Below are 24329 nucleotides of genomic sequence, written 5' to 3' on the forward strand. Positions count from 1 at the left end.
CTGAGCCTAACAAACTAGCAAAGACAAAATGGGCAAATCTTTTCAAGGAAATCATCTGGACATTTAGATGAACTAATTCGGGGAAAGCATATGGAACTCAAATTACTATAACCAGATGTGAATTTGAACCCCACTGACCCCAAATGTGGGGTGATGCACCAGTGAAAATACTACATTTGCTCTGTATTCTTTCACTGAGAAATGAAATGTTAAGCAAGTGGTTATATTATGGCCTGCCCAGCACTGTGGAAAGGTAACTTACAGCACCAGGTTTGATGACGATTCAGTGAAGTGACATACCAAATTCACAGGCAGCTATTCATCCTCCCCCCCACACACACACACACACAGTATCCTAGCTCTGAGAATTATTAGTCACTTCAATGGCGAGAAGTGAGGGTAGGTTGAGGAAGATTAAAAAGTATGGGGCAGATCCTGGATAAGAGGGGGCCATCTACTGTGAGCTCCTCACTGCATGTGGGTTCATTTCATCTGTTTTGAATCCGTCTCAGACAGAGAGCTGTTGGAACTGACAAGTTACAAATCCAAAAGATGAAGTTTTTTGGAGGGGACAACAGGACAAGGTACATAAATTTTTTAAAGTATCTGTCGTTTCTTCGAAACTTTTCTAACCTCTAACTTGTTACTTATAACTACCTTCCCACTGGTTACACAAAATTTACATTTTGCCATCCTATGAACCACAGAGGAGAAGTTTCAGAGCTAGCACAAGGAATTACACCTTAAACTTCAAGCAAGCATCATGTTGTGTAGTGTAGCACACAATTTTGCTGAGTACACATAGTGATTTCATTTTATATTTATGATTTCAGTGTAACAAGTGTTGTACCCTTTTTGGACAATGAACCCCGAAAAACTACTGGAAAGACTGAATAAATTATGCAGTAAGAAGAAGCCACAGATGGTGTGAAATCTGATGATGAGACAGTGGTAGAATATCAACACATCCCTGATTTAGAACTAGACTGTGCTCCCAACTAAAGTGATGTACAAGGAGATTACATTATTAGTAAATGTAATGTACACTGAAGAGCCAAAGAAACTGGTACACCTGCCCAAAATCATGTAGGACCCCCACAAGCACGCAGAAGTGCCACTACATGACATGGCATAGACTTTATTAATGTCAGAAGTAGTGCTGGAGGGAACTGATGCCATGAATCCTGCAGGGGTGTCCACAAATCCGTAAGAGTATCCAGGGGTGGATATCTCTTCTGAACAGCATGTTGCCTCTTCTGAACAGCATGTTGCAAGGCATCCCAGATATAATCAATAATGTTCATGCCTTTCGGAGTTTCGTGGCCAGTGAAAGCGTTTACACTCAGAAGAGTGTTCCTGGAGCCGCTCTATAGCAATTCTGGATGTGTGGGGTCTCACATTGTTTCACTGGAATTGCCCAAGTCTGTCGGAATTCTCCATGGGCATGAATGGATGCTTACATGCATGTCACCTGTCAGTTGTATATAGACGTATCAGGGGTCCCACATCACTCCAACTGCACCACACCATTACAGAGACTCCACCAGCTTGAACAGTCCCCTGCTGTCACGCAGGGTACATGGACTCAAGAGATTGTCTCCATACCTGTAAACATCCATCTGCATTCAATTTAAAACGAAACTCATCCAATCAGGCAACATATTTCCAGTCATCAACAGTCCAATATCGGTGTTGATGGGCCCATGCAAGGGGTACAGCTTTGTGTCGGGCAGTCATCAAGGGTACACACGTGGGCCTTCAGCCCATATTGACGATGTTTCGTTGAATGGTTCACACGGCTGATGCTTCTTAATTGCCCAGCATTGCAATCTGCAGTAAGGTTGCACTTCCGCCACACTGAACAATTCTCTTCAGTCGTCGTCGGGCCCATTCATGTAGGATCTTTTTCTGGCTGCAGCGATATCAGAGATTTGATGTTTCACCAGATTCCTGATATTCACGGAACACTCATGAAATTGTCATACAGGAAAATCCCTACTTCATCGCTACCTCAGAGGTGCTGTGTCCCAACACTCACTCACACTCAGACTATAACACCACACGTCCAAACTCACTTAAACCTTGATAAACTGCCATTTTAGCAGCAGTAACTGATCTGACAACTGTGCCAGACCTTTGTCTTTTATATGTGTTGCCAACAGCAGCACTGTATTCTGCCTGTTTATTTGTTTCTGTATTTGAATATGCATGCCTATACCAGTTTCTTTGATGCTAATGTATGTCAGGAGCATTCTTTTCTTTTTCCAAAAAATAAATGTGACCAACAAAAGCACTGCAAAAGTAACACCTAGTCTGAAACATGTTGATAGGGACATTACTGTGTAGTCTATGCCTTTGTTAAAGTGTTCCCTGTTCCCTTTTCAATTTCATGGTTTGAACAAGAAGAAGAATCAAGAGCATAGAGAATAATAATTAACTAATTTGTTTACATGCATCCATTTTTAATTGATTTATAATCAAGTGCAGGGATAAGTACAGTCTAGGAAACCTTTTAACAACTGATGGAAACTAAGAACTAGACAGTGGAGATGCAGGTTCATACAGCAATATCCAACATGTCTCTTGGGTTTGGGATAAATGTTTTTGCACTGTATGATGCCCACAACACAAGCAATATTTAAATCCCGAGGACAGCCTTAACTGGTACCTAACAAATCATAAGATAACATAATAGAAGAAGAAATAGATGTCAATTTGTGGGACAAAGGAGATCCTGCATTAGAGATGAAGTTTGACAGATCTTTGAAAGACTTGTGATAAAATGAGGCTTAAGGGACAGATAACATTTCTTTGGAATTTCTAAAATCATTAGGAGAAGGAACAACCAAGCACCTTCGCAAAATAATATGAAGAATCGGCAAGATTGGAAATTTAATGTCAGACTTTTGGAACAATATCATCCATGCAATTCTGGAGATAGCAAGAGGTAATAATTGTAGAGGCTATTCCATTACCAGCTTTAAAGTTCATGATTCCAAGTTGCTGACCAGAATTAAATACAGAAGAATGAAAAAGAGAATTACTTTCGCTTTAGAAAAGGTTACAGCACCAATGAGGCAGTCCAGATGATACATTTAATGATAGCAACAAGCCTTACAAAAAAATCCAGACACTTTAATAAGATTTGTGAACCATTAATTGGTGTGACAATGCAGGGTGGTGCAAGATGTTTGAAATACTCTCAAGGTACTGAAACACCAGGAGAGAAGTGCTCTGATTACAAAGAAAGTAAAGTAGGGCTGGAGTCCAGGCAGCAAACCCCCCCCCCCCCTCTCTCTCTCTCTCTCTCTCTCTCTCGTGCGCACGTGGGACCGCTATCTTTGGCTGCGCGACCAGAATGCCTAGTGTGTACAGATGTGTTACTGAAAAATTTGGCACTACGGTGAGACCCTTCCCTTTCTGAGAAACAAAAAGTCACTCCTATGTGATACAGGCTTTTTTCTTTCCAAGCACCACTTACCCTTCCAAACAGCAAACCTTCAAATAAATCAAACAGCAGGAAGTAGATGTGTTTTGCATGGTTATACTAAAAATATCCCCACCACTAATTTTCTCTTCCTGCACCAAGTTTGCTTACTAATGACATGCCCACATTAGCTGCACATGTTACATTATATGGTAATAATAGTGAAACTTAAGAGGTAGAAGTGTATGAGATCAAACATGTCAGAGTTTTGAACATGAACTTAATGTGCGCAATAAAATACAGTAAAAGACTAATACACTGCAGTCTGATATAGCACATACTTTGATGTAATGCAGAATGAAAATCTTATTACAGTCTGCATGTGTCATTTCTGTAATATTTACCGCTTGCAACCTTCAGGCCCTGAGAAGAAAAAGGTGTACAGATAACCGAAGCAGAGTATTAACAATCCCAACCCTGGGTTTCTCTTACTATCATTATATCAGGGCTGTCGCCATGTTGTGTCACTTCTCACCAATTATTAAAGCCCAAACTGAAAAAGTTAAAAAAAAATGGCTCTAAGCACAACGAGACTTAACATCTGAGGTCATCAGTCCCCTAGACTTAGAACTACTTAAACCTAACTACCCTAAGGACATCACACATATCCATGCTCGAGGCAGGATTCGAACCTGCGACCATACTAGCAGCGTGGTTCCGGACTGAAGCGCCTCGAACCGCTCGGCCACAGTGGCTGGCTGCAAAAGTTCACTTCAAGTTACACTGCAACAAACACTTTATTGTTATCAATAGACGGATTTCAAGCTGGGAATGCCACTGAATTAGTCAAATGACTTCTGAAAGAGAAGGAAGGTCTTCCAATGGCGAATTTGCTTCACAATTTCCTGAAATTTTACATATTCCATCCCGAAAAGTCAGAGTAAAAAATTCAGAAAATATGGTGGGTTTCAAAATGAAGACAGAATTCCTCTCCTCCTCAAAAAAAAAAAAATAAATAAATAAATAAATAAATAAATAAATAAATCAGTTAGCTGTAAGCCGAAGTCTCTATGTTCAAGTCTGCCAGCACAGTCGCTCAGCGTGTTCGGTCAGAGGGTTAGCTGCCCTCTGTAATAAAAAAACTGAGTTAATCGATCAACAACAAACTTAAACGGATGACTGACGACGTCTGCCCCGAGCTCATGCAACGAATGAAAGCGAACAAAATGAGAAAAAAATAATAATAAAAAGTTAAAGTAAAGGCCCTAGACGCCTCAAGAATGTAACCATATCATTACAGTTCACATACAAGCATTCAAGAATGCTTATAGTTCGGTTCCTGAGCGAGAAAGCACCTGTGATCAGTTAGCTGGGAAGAAGCTCTACAAATACAATATCACTGTCAGGCTTATCCAGCTGCTGATGTAGTCAGAAGATGAATTTTTGCCTCAAAACACAACAGCATTAATTCAGCCTCTGTATAATGGTATCATCCAAGTATTTGAAGCTCATTGTCACCATAAGGTAAATTCAGGTGGAGAAAATGTTCTTGGAATTTATAAATCCTCAGAATCTAGTGTATTCATTATGCTTGACATAAATCTGGCCACTGACAAGAACATCTAACAAGTGTTCCATTGAAGAGAATGCAACAGCTGAAGAAGGTAGTTACCCAGCTTCCAACAGCAGTAACATCCCATCTCCACATGGTATTCTGCAGTGCAATAGTGATTTTAAAGACTCTGAAGGCAGGGCAATTACCAATCATGAGGAACCATGACAATAACATTATTGATACTGTTCAAAATGAAAGAAGTAAAGTGGTCAAAGATAAGGATGAAATAGTGATTATATGGATGGAGAGAAAGTGAACCGAACAATATTTATTTGTTACATATGATGTACATAAAACAACATGTACAGGAGAAAATAGATGAAATGGCCTGCAATTGAAGATTGCTGCTTCATAGCAGCAGAAAAATGATCTTTCAGTAGGTTGCAGACAGTGTTGTAATTATGTGTGTATTTTATACAATGCTGTGCAGTACAGTATTTGAATTGGAACTACTGTAGTGTTGCTGTTTGATCATCATTTCAACTTTGCCCAATTGCTGTACACGAAAGATCTTTAAATGGTATACTTCTAATGTTCTTTAAATTTAAATACTGTACAATGGATGGAACAGTAGAACACTGCATTATGTGCTCTTCCAAACTTCTCATGTATAGTTTTATCATTTCACAGATTACTCTCACATACCAGAGTTATGCTATAATGCAGAGGTAAAATATTCAACAAGAGGGTTATGCACTGCTAGTCATGGCCATGACCTTTATGTGATTTTCAAGGCAATTTGGAGATTAAAGGGTTTCTTTATGGGAACCCTAACATTTGATTCAGGATTTGGAAAGAGTGGCAAATTTTACTTAGAAAATGATACATTGTTCAAGGTCATAGCAAGATTCAATGAAGTCAAATAAGCAAATGTGTTTTTAATTCTAGTAGCAATTAACTCTTAAATAGGGGAGGGATACAGCAAAATACAGTGTTAGATACAATTTGGAAAGGGCATATGGGGTGATGTATCATTACCACCAACCATGATTTTAAAGGTAATTATAGAAGATCATTCAAAAGTTTACTTTTATTCCATGGAAACCCCTTTTTATGAAATTGGATTTGGAAAGAGGGAAAGAGAGTTGAACTTTAAGTTTTGATTAATGTTTTTATTGTCAAAAATAAGCACATCATAATTAGAACTAAAAATATATTTGCTTATTTGACCTTCACTTAACCATGCTACTACCTTGAATAATTTATCATTAAATTTGCTGCTCTTATCAAATCTTAAATCAAATACTGACAATACATTCAAAATGCCTAATTTCTAGAGCACACAGAGATTCCTTATAATAGCACAGCTAGTCAAAGATATTTCTTCTTTTTCAGTAATCCAAATCTAAATATAAGGACAATGTGTGTGACTAGTAATGAAAACATCTTAGATCCCGGATTTGAACCTACCCATTGCTTCAATTTTTAATAATAATAATAATAATAATAATAATAATAATAAAAACCAGCAGCAATGGCAGCCGGAAACTTCCGGTATAATCTGCCAACAGCCTTGTCAAAGAGGGAGGAGGAGTGGACAGAGTTTCAGGGTGCTCTGCTGCCCTTGGGGTGGCACCTGAAAGGGTATATCACATTTTAAATGAAGAATTAAAAGTGAAAAAAATTATCTGCAAGATGGGTGCCGCAACACTTGACACACGTGCCGTCGCCATGGCAAAATTACATGAACTAAGGTATGAATTGTTGGCACATCCATCGTATTCACCTGATATGGCTCCGTCAGACTTCCATCTCTTCCCAAAACTGAAAATTTTTCTTGGTGGATGAAGATTCACTTCAAACGAAGAATTGATAGCCGGAGTTAACAACTATTTTGCAGGCCTGGAGAAAACTCATTTTCTAGATGGGATCAAGGCACTGGAACATTGTTGGATCAAGTGCTTTAATCTACAAGGAGACTCCAATGAAAAATAAAAAAATGTTTCAGCAATGTATGTACTTTTTTTCTATTCAGCTCCAAGAACTTTTCAAACCACCCACACACATCCATGGTAGAGGCAGGCACAAATTTCAAATATTGAAAGGCCTTGATCACACAATTCTTTATTAAGCATTATGTGTTTCAAAATTTCATCAGAGTGAAGCTGCGGAATGAAGAGGACAAGAAAAATTAATTATAGCAAATATGTACATAATGATATAAGTATGCATCTAAGTATTCCAACAAACAGAAATTTCAATTAGTATTCTACTTACATTAAAATCAAACTTTAATACAAAGCTCATGAAAGAGGTCACAGAGACTAAATGTAACACAGATTTCATCTCATCTAGGCATACTTGACAATGCTGAGGTCTATTCGAATAGAACCAGTGCCAAACAGTGTAGCATTTAAGCTATCAAAGAAGTGAACGAAGGCCAGTAGGTGGTGGAAGGAAATCAAAGAGTAATTTTACAGACTTCTAGGCTTTCTGTTTAAGTACTTGTCAGAATCTCGTGAACAACTTCACAAAATTACATTTGTGCTACTTTTGTGGAAGAGAAACTCATACAGTAAAAGCATGAAGTGTGCGTCATTAGGTAAAACCGTGAATAACATTACAGAGAGTGTCTTTAACCAAAGATCACAACAGAAGACATTTGCAACCAGAAACTGTTGTGTTACAGTATAGTATAAAACCAATATATATAATAATGAAAATATAAGTTGTGAAGGACTAAGTTTACAATCATCACAAAATAGAATGTTACAAATAAAGTCATACTACAATAGACAAACATGTAATAAATGATATATCAATCAGTGAGACAAGCCCAGATTAGTGGCAACAACTTGAAATAAAAAAGGGATTTTTCTAATTTTTTAATTTATTGTTAGGTTGTATAACTATTCAGCTGTTATCAGTTTACAGCAATCACAAGAAGAAATGTTACGTGAGCACAACCAACTGTAATCATTACACTAGTTGAATAGACAATGGATGATGTGTAATATAACCATTTAGGTAAGCCTAGATGAATGGCAACAATTTGAAATAAAATATTACAATTCTTTTCCTTATTTTATATTTAAAAAACTTAAAGGTATAATGTCAGATATATATATATAATAGCTCAGCTAGTATATGCACGAGGACATACAAAAGAAACCTATTAGCATATTGTGGTTGAGGATGTACAGTCAGTATCATTGGTTGACAAAAGACTGATGCCTAGGCAATCTTAATGCTGAAATAGTGGTCATACTATTTAAAAATTAATGGATTACATTTGGATTTATATGGAATGCAATGCGAACATGTACAACAGTAGGAAATTGTAGGGCCATACATGTGAAAATAATCTAATTGAATTGCTAGCAAAACCCTAAAATTCAACATTCGTAAGGTTAACCACAATGTAAGATACATGTAATGTAATTATACTTGATATGAGAAGTTAAAATTACTGTGTCCATAATGAGGAACACATGCGAGGAAGCATGCAAGAGTTGTGATAAAACTGTAGTCAAATGAATAGCATGAAGTACTAATATTGGTGAAATGCAAAGTACCGATGCACTACACACTGCCTCTGATTAAACGAGCCACACTGCATACCAGATACATCATGGTGGCAGCTTTCAAGAACAGGTCTTTATCTCTTGGTGTCCAGTGAATCTATAGGTAAAGCCTAGCAAGACAGCCTCATCAGACTGTTCATGAAAATTTTGGCACCACGTAACAGAGCAGAAGATACTAACATATCTGCAGCAATAATGGTTGCATCATATATAGCTCACAAATTCTAGATGATTATGGCTAAACTAAGCAACCTTAGTGCAACTGGGTCAAATCCGAGATACATTTCATATCATGTCTTCAAATCAATCTAAGAACCAGTTCTCACTGAAAAACTGCTCATTAAGCAACTAATGCATCTGGCAGATACATTGTGTATATATTTCAAATTCTTCCAAAATATCTGACACACGACAATGAGAGGTGACATGCAACCTCGAGTCCTTTGGCTATTGGCAACAAGCCATACTGCTTCGTTTTTCAAATGCTGTCCCAGAAAACTGGCATTACTAGGATACGAGTGCTCTCTGTATTTAGTACTGAAATCTCTTCCCATCTTATCGATATAGAAGTTATCAAGTCTCCACATTGTATCTTATGTACATCTGGTTTACTAAAACTACTCCTTGGTCCCCAGCCTATATCATAACATAATCGCATCTGTAAATTACCCCTCATTTTAAGTAAAATATTGATAGTCTTTTGGAAACTTGTGCAATTTTGTCACAGTGGGGATCATTGTATGTTGGACTAATAAAACAACCTTTTTATCCCCTTTTTTGACTACCTTGGATTTCTTCTTCTGTATAGAATAAAACAATTTATGACTATTTCTAGCTTTATACTCATTTGCTATAGCCACTTCAACAATTGTCTGCAACTCCTTATACCTTGCCTCCTGATTTTATATACCAGGTGATCAAAAAGTCAGCATTAATTTGAAAACTGAATAAATCACGGAATAATGTTAGATAGACAGGTACAAATTGACACACATGCTTTGAATGAAATGGGGTTTTATTAGAACCAAAAAATACAAAAGTTCAAAAAATGTCCGACAGATGGCATGTCATCTGATCAGAATTGCAATAATTAGCATAACAAAGTAGGACAAAGCAAAGATGACGTTCTTTATAGGAAATGCTCAATATGTCCACCATCATTCCTCAACAATAGCTGTAGTCTAGGAATAATGTTGTAAACAGCACTGTAAAGCATGTCCGGAGTTATGGTGAGGCATTGGCGTCGGATGTTGTCTTTCAGCACCCCTAGAGATGTCGGTTGATCACGATACACTTGCGACTTCACGTAACCCCAAAGCCAATAATCGCATGGACTGAGGTCTGGGGACCTGGGAGGCCAAGCATGACGAAAGTGTCGGCTGAGCTCACTATCACCACCAAACGACGTGCGCAAGAGATCTTTCACGTGTCTAGCAATATGGGGTGGAGCGCCATCCTGCATAAACATCGTACGTTCCAACAGGTGTTTCTCAGCCAGGCTGGGGATGATGTGATTCTGTAACATATCGGCATACCTCTCACCTGTCACAGTAGCAGTTACAAAACCAGAATCATGCATTTCCTCAAAGAAAAAATGCCCGATAATGGTAGATGTGGTAAACCCAACCCATACCGTGACTTTCTCGTCGTGCAATGGAGTTTCCATGACAATTCTAGGATTTTCGGTAGCCCAAATTCTGCAGTTGTGGGCATTGACAGACCCTCTGAGCGTGAAACGAGCTTCGTCGGTCCATAACACGTTACTCAACCGATCATCATCTGCCATCTTTTGAAACGCCCACACCGTAAATGCCCTCCACTTCACTAAATCGCCAGGTAACAGTTCATGATGCCAATGGATTTTGTACAGATAGCATCGGAGGGTATGCCTCGGTGCCAACCAAACAGTAGTGTATGGAATGCCGGTGCAACGTGCGACTGCATGATCGCTGACTTCCCCGTGCATAGAAGAACCCGCCGGACCTTTACCCGTTCGAATCCCCTTCCTATGGCGATAGGATCATAGTGCTGAACTAGCACATTCCACATTCTGATAATACAGCTTCACTAAAAGCACCTTTTCAGGTAACGTCAACATGCTGCGACAGCTGGCACGTCTGATTCTCTCTCTCATTACAGCTCCTTTTATACACAATTGTCATGCGCAGTCACTGATGTTTTGCTGTCCAGCGCCATCTGTCGGACATTTTGTGAACTTTGTAGTTTTTTTTGTCCTAATAAAACCCCATGTCATTCCAAGCATGCGTGTCAATTTTTACCTCTCTATCTACATTATTCCGTGGTTTATTTTCAAATTTATACTGACTTTTTGATCACCCGGTATAACTACATGTCAGAACCTTGTGAACAACTTTACAAAATTACATTTGTGCTACCTTCATGGAAAAGAACCTCATATACCAAAAGCATGAAATGTGTGTCTTTAGGTAACACCGTAAACAATGTTAGTGTGAGTTTTTACTCAATAATCCGAATAGAAGACATTTGCAACCAATAACTGGTGTCGTACAATATAAATATAAAACTGATATAGATAATATCGGTTGAAATGGGTGTAGTAAGTGGGTATAAAGCTGGAAGCATTTGTAAATGGTTTTACTCTACACAGGTAGCCAAAAAAGGTCATTTTGTTAGAGTAACCTACAATGGCCCCTCCGTGATAAAATTGCAAAAGTTCTGAAAAAGGCTAATATCACAATGTTTCATTTAAAATTAGAGGTAATTGGCACATGCTATTATGGTATGACGTAGGACGGAAACCAAGGGAGTTAGCCAGGTGTATATGAGATACAATGTGGAGATAGCAGTAATTTATATATTGGTAAAATGGGGGAGAGATTTCGGTCCAGATAGAGAAAGTATTCATATCCTAGCAATGCCAGTGCTCTGGGATAGCATTTAAAAACAAAGAAGCATGGCTTGTTGCCGATTGCCAAAGGACTTGAGGTTTCACATGCTGCTTCTCATAGCTGTCTTAAGACGTTTTGGAAGAATTTTAAATCTACACACATCACATCTGTCAGTCGCGTTGGTCACTTAATGACCACAAATATCTCAGAATTCATGAGCTATATAAGATGCAACCGTTATAGCTGAATATACGTTAGTATGTTAGGCCCTGTTAGATGGTGCCACCATTTTCATACCCAGTCTATGGTTGCTGTCCTGCCAGGCTTCCTCTATACATTCACTGGACGCCAAGAGATGGAGCCACTGATCTTGCAAGCCACCACCGCGGTGTAACTGCCTCGCAGTGTAGCTCCTTTAATTATAGACTATGTGTAGTGCATCGGTACTTTGCATTTCATCAATATTAGTACTTCATTCTATTCATTTGATTTACTTTTTAATTTTATCACAACACGCACATGCTTCCTCACTATGCGTTCCTCATTATGGACACAGTAATTTTAACTTCTCGTATCAAATAGAATTACATTACATTTGTATTACATTGTGGTTAACCTTACAAAAGTTGAATGTTTGGGTTTTTATAGCAATTCAATGAGTTTATTTTCTTATAGATAGCTCTACAATTTTGTACTGTTGTACATGTTCGCATTGCTTTGCATATAAATCCACACGAAATCAGTTTATTTCTGAATAGTATGACCATTATGCTTGACTAGAAGAAGGGATTGGTTGGTAGGGCATATTCTGAGGCATCAAGGGATCACCAATTTAGTATTGGAGGGCAGCATGGAGGGTAAAAATCGTAGAGGGAGACCAAGAGATGAATACACTAAACATATTCAGAAGGATGTAGGTTGCAGTAGGTACTGGGAAATGATGAAGCTTGCACAGGATAGAGTAGCATGGAGAGCTGCATCAAACCAGTCTCTGGACTGAGGACCACAACAATAACAACAACAACAACAACAACAACATCTTTAAGTTTCTTAATATAAAATAAAGAATTGTAATATTTTATTTCAAACTGTTGAAATTCATCTTGCCTTACCTAAATGATTATACTGATCATCATCCACTGTTTGTTCAACTAGTGTAATGATTACAGTTGGTCGTACCCGTGTAACATTTCTTTCTGTTATGTGGTGAACTGGTAACAGCTGTATAGTTATACAACCTAACACTAAACTAAAATGTTAGAAAATTTCCTTTTATTGTATAATAGTTACTTTTTTATTTAAAGTTGTTCCCACTAATCTGGGCTCTCCTAAATAATTGTTATATTATTTATTACACGTTCATCTATTGTAGTATGACTACATTTGGTGATAGCTTAGTCGTACATTCAGTTTGGCAATCCTACTATCCGAATATATAATGAGATTGTCAAATATGCCTAGATGAGATGAGATGAGGTCTGTATTTTAGTCAATGTGCTCATTTTCGTGAGCTTTGTACTAAAGTATGATTTTTATGTAAGTACAATACAAACTGAAATTTCTGTATATAGGAATATTTAGATGAATACTTATGTTATTACGTACATATTTGCTATCATTAATTTTCTTGTACACCTCAATCCACAGCTTCAGTCTGATGATGAAATTCTGAAATGCATAATGCTTACTAGAATTGTGTGATCAAGGACTTTCTATATTTCAAAGTTGGTACAAGGAACATAACTGTGAAGAAACCACAGGTAACAGAACGAATACTTTAGGTGGTTGATAAAGGAAGGAAGTACAGAAGTTTTCAGGGAAATTCAGGAATACAGACATACAAGTCACTTAGAAATGAAATAAATAGAAAGTGCATGGAAGCTAAGGTGAAATGGCTGCATGAAAAAGGTGACGAAATTGAAAGTTAACAACCTTCAGTGAAATAAAAAAGTGCAATAAAATTAAGAGTGCAATGAAATTCCACTGTTAAATGTAGGGAGAAGAGAGAACAGTACACTGGAGGCCACTATGAAGGAAGTGGGACGGGAGGTGGGGGGGGGGGGGGGGGGGGCGGATTTTGTTGTGCTGCGATAGAAGACTAAACAGAAGTTTATCAATGATCCAATATTGGAATTTAAAAGAGCTCTGGATGACTTAACATCAAATAAGGTAGAAGAGATTGACAACATTCCATCAGATTTTCTAAAGCAATTCGGGAAAGTGGCAACAATCAGGAAAAAACATCATTCACATAATTCCAAAGACAGCAAGAGGGAGAAATATTGCACACTCAGCTTACCAGCTCATGCATGCTCACAAGAATAGTATACATAAAAATGGGAAAGAAAATTGAAGATTTTTTTAAATGACAATCAGTTTTGCTTTAGGAAAGTTAAAGGCACCAGACAGGTATCCTGACATTGCAGCCGATAATAATAAGTCAAGAGTTGCTCATAAAATCTGTGGACCTGGAAAAAGCATTCAACCATGTAAAATGGTTCAAGATGTTCGAAATTCTAAGGGAAACACAGGTAAGCTACAGGGAAAGGAGGGTAGTACACAATACATACAAGAACCAAAACAAAACAATAAGATGTAAAACCAACAACAAAGTCTCTGGTTAAAGGGTGTATGACAGGGATGTAGTCTTTCACCCCAACTTTTTGATCTGTATTCTGAAGAAGCAATTATGGAAATAAAGGTTAAAGAGGGGGATTAAAATTCAGGGTGAAAATATCAATGATAGGAACCGCTGATGACACTGCTATCCTCAGGGAAAGTAAAGAAGAATTACTAGGTATGTTGAATAGATTGAATAATAATGAACACAGAACATGGAACTGAGACTAAATTGAAAAAAGTCTACAGCAGTGAGAAGTGGCAGAAATGACAACAGTGAGAAACTTACCAGAACTGGGTATCACAAAGTAAACAAAGTTAAAGAATTCTGCTAACTGGACAGCAAAAAAACCCATGATGTATGGGGCAAGGAGGACATAAAAAGCAAACTAGCACTGGCAAAACAAGAGAAGTTCAGCAGTATCAAATATGGGCCTAACCACACACAAAGGAAATGGGACAATTATAGTCAAGCACTGCTTGTTCAAACTGTTTCTGTTAAGAGTATTTGTACCAAGAATTTGAGGCAGGTTTGCTAGGTTCCTTCTACAGATTTGAGTCAAAGTACTTTCACATGCCACTGTAATGCCACAAACACTCCAAAACATATTCACTAGCAGTATGTTTTAACCATGTGACATTAGGAAGTTCTCTGGTTACTAGCATCCACAATACTACTACACTGGAGAAGCCCAATGAATTTAAGGTGTACCAAAGAACGTCCATTAGCCATACACTGTAATCTCTGAAGTATCTTTTTTCCATAGAGCTAATGCACCAATTGACACAAACACACCAATATCACCTGGCTTTTCTGCTGGCCTGTGACTTTTTGTGGCACATAAGCAAATCCACTTTATTACAAGAGGAAGAGGCTGTACATGAGCACAGAGGAAGAGAATACAGAAGGAAATCAGCTATGTTCTTTTGTAAAGCAATAGTCCCAGCATTTAACTCTTACATGATTTCAGAAAACCAAAGTCAAGATGGAAGAATGGGCATTTGAACACCACTCATCAAGAATATAAGTTCTTAGTTTTCCTTACTGAGCAACTTCACTGTTAACAAGTCCAGCCTGTTGTATGCAACTACATACTGCAGCTTATAACATTCTGAATGGCTTTAAAAGTTTTTTGATTCATCTATTGATAATCCAAAATGGCTTATCAGTGCTTCTTATTTTATGGTAGTATGGATGTTGAAGTCTCCCTGAACATGGCGTATTAGTATGAATGAGATGTCTTTCAAGGTATTTTTATCACATCAATGCTACCATGGTATGTAGTGACACATCCACTGACAACTGCTCATTTATGACCACTGTCCCACAGTATATCATCTGTGACACTGCTGCTTTTATTGGTGAGACTGCATCTTTTCACATTGCATTATCAACAGAAGGAGGCAGGTGACAACAATTCTTGTTAAATGACAATATATCTGCCTAGAAAATTCTGAAGTAGTTGCCACAATAATTCCAGACCTAGAAACTATTGTTCCTTACTTCAACAATATTTTGTGTCCGAAGTGTTACATTAGTCAATTACAGTGCTATTAAGCACAAATGACAGAAAAAATGTGTGAAAAACTGATGGAAAAAACACTTCTTGCATATTCTGCTCACTACACCTGAAGAGAGAAATTTGACATGTGGAGCCTCATCCCTTACAAGCTGCAACAGAACTTACTTTCGGGATTTGCAAACATCATTGCCAGCAGTTCTTTCTTCACTTCACCGTCTGCAAATTCAGCATCTACACTGTAAACCCACGATCTGTTACTGCCACAGTTTGGTTTCAAGTCCATCCATGGTGTCACTGCAAACAAACACACTACTTTAACAACACCATTCAATATTGAAAATGAGTAAAGATGGAGATATCATAAAAGATGGTATATCAGTATCAGGTAACTTACCAAAGTGGTTTGCACATAATTTCAATGTTTTGTCCCTTCGCATAACAACTCTGACAGTATTTTTCGTAATATGCCTTAGTAGCTTTACTTCTCCTGTACCTCTCTCTTTCCATTCAGGTGGAGATTCTGATTTGTCATAGCGAAACAATTTTGCCCTCCTGTAACAAATTATATCAACATCATGATTTGAAATGTTTTTTCAGTGGACTACTTTCAGTAGTCAGCTTAAAAATTACACAATTCGCTGTACCTATTTGCAATTCGTGCCATGTTTACAGTGAGCAGCAATCTCTCCTTTTCCTTATATTGTTGATATTCCAACCTGGAGTTTCCATTGTTCAGCACTTAAGTATTGCGATTATTTTGAATAATAATAATAGAATTTAATACCGACACACTACTGGCAAGAAATATCCAAAGCAATTAATAATGGGGCAATAGCAAATAAAAGGAAAATATGATGGAATGAAATATATGAAGCAGCCACAGCAGAGAGGAGAGAGGTCAAAAAATAAAAAAGGAAATGCTCATAGAAAATTTAAGATAATGATCAGTTTAAACAATAAAGCAATTGAACAGCCAGTTAATCACAAATACCAAAAGAGACTTTGGAAAGGAGAAACTTTTGGAAATAAACAAAAAATCTGTAAAAAATAATACCCATGACTTATCAAACTTTTAAGAACAAATTAAAGGGGTATGAAACTCCAAATATCTGTTTCAAAAATGAAAATGGCAACATTGAGTTAAGCAATACTGAAAATCATGCAATCCTATCAAGATATTTTCATCAGCTTCTGAACTGACCTGAACATTCCAAATTAGAATCCTCAGATATTAATGAAAATCTGGAAGAAGGTTTACCACAAAATATGTAAGAAATTGAAATAATTAAAACCCTAAAAAACAACAAAGCTAGTGGAGAATATTCAATCATGGAAGAACTTTTTGAAGTGATTCTAATCAAATACAGCAAATGAGCTAAATTTACTCTTTGAAGATATCTGGAGAACAGTAAAGATCCCAGAGGACCAGAAAGTTGTATTGACACATCCAGTCCACAAAAATGGTAAGAAACAGGATGTAAAAGCAAGTGCAGACAACCTTTTTAGCAAAGTCATTTAGGCAAATATCAAGGTGGTTTTGGGAAGGGAAGGTCATGTTCAGAATTAACATTTAACCTCAAGTCATTAATTCACGACAGGTTACTTAATTCAAAGGACACTGTAATAATGTTTGTGGATTTCAAAAAGGCTTTTCATTCTATTGATGATGAAATTATGGATAAAATAATTCGAGAATTTTGTGTAAAGTCTAAACTGGCAAACCTAATCTGTGAAACACTTACAGATACAGTCTGTAAAGTTAAGAGAAATTTCACAGCCTTTCAAAACAAAAACAGGTGTATGACAAGGTGATGGCCTATCCCCAATGCTTTTTAACAGTGTGTTAGAGAGAATAGGGAGAATTTGGAACGAAAACTTATTGAACTCAACATCTTGCCTATAAGGTTAGGAAGCAAGAAGATCAAAATCAACTGTCTTGCAGTTGCACATGATTCTGCTATACTTTTTGAAAATGTGGCATCTGCTATAGCACAAATCTCCTGGAAGAAATCGCCACCAGAACTGGATTAAGAATATCTGCAGAAAAAAAAATGTAACAAACGTTGAGGATGTTCCACAACTCCTGGAAACAGATATTGGCCAAATGAAGAGGGTAAAAAAATTCAAGTATCTAGGGGAGATAATCCAGGACAACACTTTGGAACAATCTGTAAAAGAGGGAAGGTTGCTTGAAATGGGGAGGGGATATGGGCTCACCAAAGACCTCTAGAATATAAAGTGCCTATCCAAAAATGCAAAAATAAGACATTACAACTCGAAAGTGAACAAGAATGCCTACATGCAAGTGAATGCCTGGCATTAAACTATACTTGGAAGTACCAGAAAGGTGAATTCCAAGGAAAATATTAGAACCAGAAAGCACTGCAGAAGGCTGGAAATCACAATATAATTCTGAAATATACCAAAATATAGAAAATATTTCAAACCTAATGAGAAAAAGAAGACTCATGTTTCTGGACATTTATTTCAAATGCAAGACAGTAGATTAACTAATAATATTAAAAAATAATTGTGGGGACAGAAGTCACCAACAAGCTGGGTCAACGAAGTAAAAAAGGATTCAGAAAGAAAGAATACAAAAAGGAGATATAAGCAATAGAGAAGCCATTTGAGAAAAGTATTGAAAATGGATGGATTCCAAGAACAGGTAGGTAAAAAGATTGGTTGAAAATGGTCTGAAGACAGAAAGAAGAAATACGGTGTACAGATGAAAGCATACTAGAAGAAAAGAAATGAATAAAAAATTGGAATTGAAACATGGTCTTCGGATGGCCTATACACAGTAAAACAAATTAACAATAATAACATATTATCAGGAGATGGTGTCCCACAGCTCTTACATATTTGAAAAATGTTTTATTACTGCCTTGAGCTCCTGGTAAAGTATTTTATTTATAAAAATAGTTTCAGTCGTCTGACCATCATGACATTCATGAAAGTATTCACAGCATCACATTGGTGAAATATAAAATCATTATTTTCAGCTGATAAAATTGTGAAACAACACACTGTTATTGTATTATTATATTAATTACATCTTCAATATATACAATCTGAGCTAGTAGAGTATTCATTCATGTTAAAACTGTAAACTGTGATTACAGTTTTAACATTAACTATTTTATTGCCGTAGAAACTAAGGTGTTTCCATGTTAACTGACCATCTTACTTGAGAATTGCTACTATTGCAGGAATTATTTTAAGAGGTCCAAAGATAATGCACGGAACTAGTTGCGAAGTTAAATGGAGACTTACGGGTGTACAATTTTGATTTAGTGTTTGGATCAGGAGTCAACTAAATCCAACAGCAACAGAGCTGAAACCATGGGTATGAGAGTTGTGATCAATTAACCTAGTCTTGTGGATAAAAATGAAACTGGCAAAGGTTATTTAAAACCAAGAGTACAGGAACTGATTATGGTTCACCAGTACAAGGGCCATTCAAATGAAACCTGGTCACTAGTGTAAAGTAACTAACGATTTTACTAACTCAAAAATTTAGTTATACACAGTACACACACTCAAAAATAGTCACCAAAACTGCCATTTGAGTATTGCACATTTCAACGGTCAGTTGATGGAAAACCCACCGCGCACAGATTTTTCGTAAATTCAAATGTTGATGCATTATGGCTTAGGTGGTTCCCATGCTAATACCCGGTAAATGATGGATCTCGTCCATGGTGATTCTGCAGTTGTCCACGACTAAAACATTCACCTCTGCAACCATTTCCAGAGTGATGACATGATGAGCCTGTCCAGGACGAGATTTGCCTTCCAGTGACTTGTGCCCCTCAAGGAATCGTTTGTGCCATTTCACAACACTTTAACTACTAAGATTGTACTCACCATAAACTGCCTTCATCCGCCGTCAATACATATCATGGTCTCCAACTACCTCCACCACCAAAAATCAAATCACTCCTCGTTCTCCCTGCTTACTTGCCTGCCTGTTTGATAGTGGACAATAACTTTTGTGACCACCTTCTCTTCGGTGTGAAACCACACTGGTGCTAAGCAACATCAAACAGTGCGCACGCGATAGTCTCTCTACCAATAGATGGCGCCACCTTATGTGTAAGGGAAAGGTAGATGCACTGACCAGGTTTCATTTGAATGAACCTCACACATGGAGGAACATTAAAGAAGTAATGTTTGCATTCAGCATTTGAGCACCGGTATCCTTCAGGGTCCAAAAAATTTAGAAATGAAAATATTCCATTTTAAGTCAACAACAGTCTTAGCTTGCAGAGGTACACAGCCATGCATAGAAAAGGAACTCCCTTATAGGTTAATATTTGACAAGCTTTCCCAATGCACTTATCAGCTCATTTATTGTGTTCTTGACAAAGGTTGAACAGCCACCTCTTCGATTTTGTATGTAAGTCTTTATGACACAAATGTTTGCTGTCAGTATATGCAGCACCATCTAGTCCAGAAAAAGAACACACTGTCCTCGGATATCTAGTACCAAATGCATCTTAGAACTCTTTTCAGTAGGCCCTATTCAAACCTGACATTTAAAACTAAATGGGGACATATCAATTTTACACAACACTCTCACAAATCTTAAATTTAATCTGAACACATGTATTTCCAATATTTTGCTTGCAATGTGTGACTTAACCAAGTTAAGCTGTGTCTGCATTTATTTATAACAAAACAAAAATTCACTTGAGAAATTTTCAAAATCGCAAAGAGGTAGAATTGCTGGTCAGTACCCAACTGTGCAGAGGGCAAAATTAAATTTCAAAACTATCAATACACACATTTAAAAGCTAAAAACTATTCCCAGCTTTTAAAACTATTAATTCTTTCCTCGCAGAGGAAAGAGGAATAGACTGGCAAAAGTTAAAAAGCTTTCAAGCCTTATAATTTCAAAATCTGGGATCTTTTACAACTTTTAAAAGTATCATGAGTAATGAAATTACACCTGCTGACAGTGACCAACTGTATCTATTTCACCATTTCTCAAAGACACTTTTGTAACAGCCTAAACAATGACATCACACTATCACATTCATTATAATCCACAAATCGTACTAAAATAAGATTTGTTTAAGAATGTTTCAATTTTTTATCACACAATTCCTCTATATTAAATAAAGCATCATCTTCCAGAAACAAGATACTTTGGCAATAAGTGTAGGACACAGTTTCTTCCTGCTTCTATTAAATTTTGTTATGACCTGTCTTACCAGAAAATAGGAGTCAAACTGCAATAGCAATGCACTCAGGAGATGAATTTCTTATATAAACGGTTTGCTCCATATACAGTATATCCTTCCACGAACACAACTACTTCAGTGGTGCAAACTTTTTTGTTTGTCTTAACATACTTATTTATCATGTCATAACTAAAGAATACAGAATCCAAATACATCTAAGAACAAAAAGATGAGGACAGACAACTGCAGAACAGAATCTGACAACTTCAAAAACAGTGATACTCACTTTGGTTGTCTTCCGTGGCACCCAACACTAGAAAGAAGAGGCCAATCCTTCCATCCCATAAGCATCAACAGAAGAAAATTTTCCAATGCACACTTACGGTGTCAGTGGCCTCTGCATTGCATGCTGATGTTGGCAATTCATTGATATCAGTCACAGCCACTCAGTTGACTGTATACGGTAGCCAAAGGGTAACACTGAATCTAATTATTTCTTTCAGTGAACATTTGACTTGATTAAATTTATTTTCAATACGGAAAGTGCCAGAATAACTTTCACTGATCTATCACAAATTTTAAGGACAGTTACCAATTTTCATATTTCTTTGCTTGGAGAGGAAAAAGACTGACTGACCTATGAAGGCCAATGTTAAGTTGAAATGTGATTATTCGCTTGTCAGTTGGTAAAGCCAATGAATTGACACAAAAATAGAACTGCCGTAACAGATTGATGTGTAGCAAAGCCTGGGGTATACATTATTCATCATTGTAATAATCTACTTTTATGTCTTATTTCCCATTTTGCCAAAAATTCTGATGCTACAGTCTAACCTAACAGAACAAAATACCAACTTTATTTACAAACCATAGAAAATTATGAATGGGAACTATGGCTACCAACAACTGATTCCAAATTCATAATATACAGCTCCATCAATCAGCATGCAAGATGTTACAAATAACGGCATGCACTGCAACAGCGGCGTACACTGGAAGTGCACTTTAACTGAAGAACTCAAATTGTTATTTCAGCACCTACTATGTATATCATACCCAAAAGTCTCCACTAACATTGTGCATATTGTAAATACATAAGGTATGTCAACAGCCAGACTAATTTTTGCACAATTTGTTCTAAGGCAATGATGCAATATCTTAAGCATTCAAAAAACATATGAAGTTAATATTTTTTGAGTGGTTTCACCCTAATGAGATCATATACATAACAGTTTTTATAAATAAAATGATGGTTGGATCTACACTGTCTGGTTACATTAAGTTCTACAAGGTACTGACAGAGATGAGGAGCCATGCCAACTCCTGTGTTGTTGCCAGCTGCTGTAGGTTTCTTTGATAAGAGAGCAGTGCCCAAACAGCCTGGTGGAATCAAGTTTAAATCTGGGGAGTTCAGAGGGCACGGGAGACACTGTAAACTCATCCTGGTGTGCTCCAAAACACGCACATACACTGCGAGCTGTGCAACAAACATAGTAACATTTCCAACAAGAATATGACATAATGAAAGAGCATTTGAAAAAATATCTGCAAATCAAGCTCTTTCTAAAAATAGATGTGAGCCCCATAATAAATGGTTTATCTGATTGTGGAAGTCAAATGGGAGGAATAAAGCATTCACATCAATCAAGTTTCGCTAAGAGTAAAAATTACAGTTTCAAGGTATCATACATGTTGAGTCAGTCACATTATTCAGAGAAATTACAAGCTGAACAATGAGAAGTAGTTTACCATGAATACACAGTAGAGTAGAAATCTTATGCTTTCCTCGAAAACATCTTATGTCAATACAGTCTTTTGCTTTACAATCAACTTGAAAAGTTTGTGGGAGTTAAGGGAAAAAATGGCTACCAACTCAGCTATAAAGTATCTTGTGCCCACGAAAGAGAGCTTTACACAGGCAGCATTCCAAAATTCTTTGCCATATCATCAAAAATGGAAAAGCTCAACACACAAGAAATTCGAAATTACAAACAGGCAATAGCAATTTGGAGCATTATTAGTCATGAGTGAATAAACCCAATAAGGGAAATCACACTCAAATCCTTGATGACAGTGAGTGATGATATTAAATTCAAATAATTGGTTATTAAATCCAAAAAATTCTTTCTAACAGTGCCAGGAAACACAAAGGAGGCAAGAGGACCATCAAAGGCACATCCATTAGACTTACACATTGTATACTCCACTGCCAATCATTGGTTTTAGCCGAACCATCTGTTAGTGATCTCACAATCGTCATGTCATTGGAATGAAGTAACTCTTCTGGTTACGTTATCCAAAGAACCAAAATCTTGAGCTGATGTGGTATTCACTCCCTTGAATTACCTTTACAAAGGGGGAAAGAAAACGTGAGAGAATGAAGTACCAGTATGTTGTAGTAAAATCCATTTCTAATAGTGGAGATAAGTAATTACAAACACATCTCCCTCCTTCCGGTGTTCTCAAAACACCTGAGAAGATAACTCACACCAGAATATTGAACCATCTCTCTGGAAACATTTTAACACCTGCTCAGTTTGGCTTCCACTGCACCATTTACATTGAGAAAGCAATATATAATCTCTCATACTAAGTTTCTGAATAATTAAACAGAAAAATTACTCTGCTGGCATTTTGTGTAAACATTCACACATGTTCCCAATAAACACTGATAAAGTTTCATTTCAACAATTTAATACTCTTACTGATACAGAAATTTGTTTCACTACATAGTGCAGCTTTCGACAGTGCACAATAGTTCTGAGCACCATTGAGAGTAAATATCTCTGGCAATATTGTCTTGAAAGAAAAAAAAAAACTATACCACATTGTACACTATTTCATACTCTGATAAGTGAAATAATAGAACAAGAGTTTGTGAGCTATTTTCATATAGAAAATTTCATGCAAATTCAGTCAAAAGTACAGTCACCTGAAAAAAAAAAAGCATCAAGTTACGCTTTTTATATCTCTGCAAGTAATTGCATACCAACTCAAGTTCTCAGAATATAAAATTTCTGTTCTCCTATTGCTTTCCAATAATTTAAAAATTGAGGGCAAAGTTGACATTTCTTGTAAAAATGCCAAAAACAGCTATTTTAGCCCACTTTTACATGAAAGTATTTGCTGCAAAACTTTAACCATTTTAATTAGAAAGGCCATGTTCTATACCACCTAATAAAATTTGTTTGGTTTTGCAATGTGAGCATATAAAGTCCTAAAAAGCTATGACAAGGTCAAGGTGCAGGAAAAATATGCCCATATTCTGATGGTACTCAAGTTAAATCTGACAGTTTGTAGAGGGTGTTTATAAATGAATATCGGGGTTTTAATGCTTTATAATATTTATTACTTTACACTTACAGTTATAAATGATATGTCAAATGAAAGAGCAATCAAACAGTTTTACCAAGAACCTTATAAATGTTCAGTGCGAGCACCATTTGTCACACCACATACATCAAGGCTATAGCCAAGTGCTGGATAGGCTGCAAGGGGCCCAATTACAGGGCTTGCTTTGCATGGCCTCCATGTTCATCCGACCTAACGTCATGTGATTTTT

At 37.0% G+C, this 24329-nt stretch overlaps 1 protein-coding gene across 1 annotated transcript in view; it reads right to left on the reverse strand.

Annotated features, from left to right (window-relative positions):
• The window catches only part of LOC126100894 (ran-specific GTPase-activating protein-like), a 32712-nt gene that overhangs the window by 3425 nt on the left and 4958 nt on the right, over positions 1–24329 (reverse strand). Inside the window, exons 3-4 of the mRNA XM_049911561.1 lie at positions 15973–16130; positions 15744–15872 (exon numbers count right to left, since the gene is read on the reverse strand). Coding sequence (XP_049767518.1) covers positions 15744–15872; positions 15973–16130 — 287 coding nt within the window. The remainder of the gene's footprint in view (positions 1–15743; positions 15873–15972; positions 16131–24329) is intronic.

This window comes from Schistocerca cancellata, chromosome 9 (assembly GCF_023864275.1).
Source record: "Schistocerca cancellata isolate TAMUIC-IGC-003103 chromosome 9, iqSchCanc2.1, whole genome shotgun sequence".
NCBI classification, from domain to species: domain Eukaryota; kingdom Metazoa; phylum Arthropoda; class Insecta; order Orthoptera; family Acrididae; genus Schistocerca; species Schistocerca cancellata.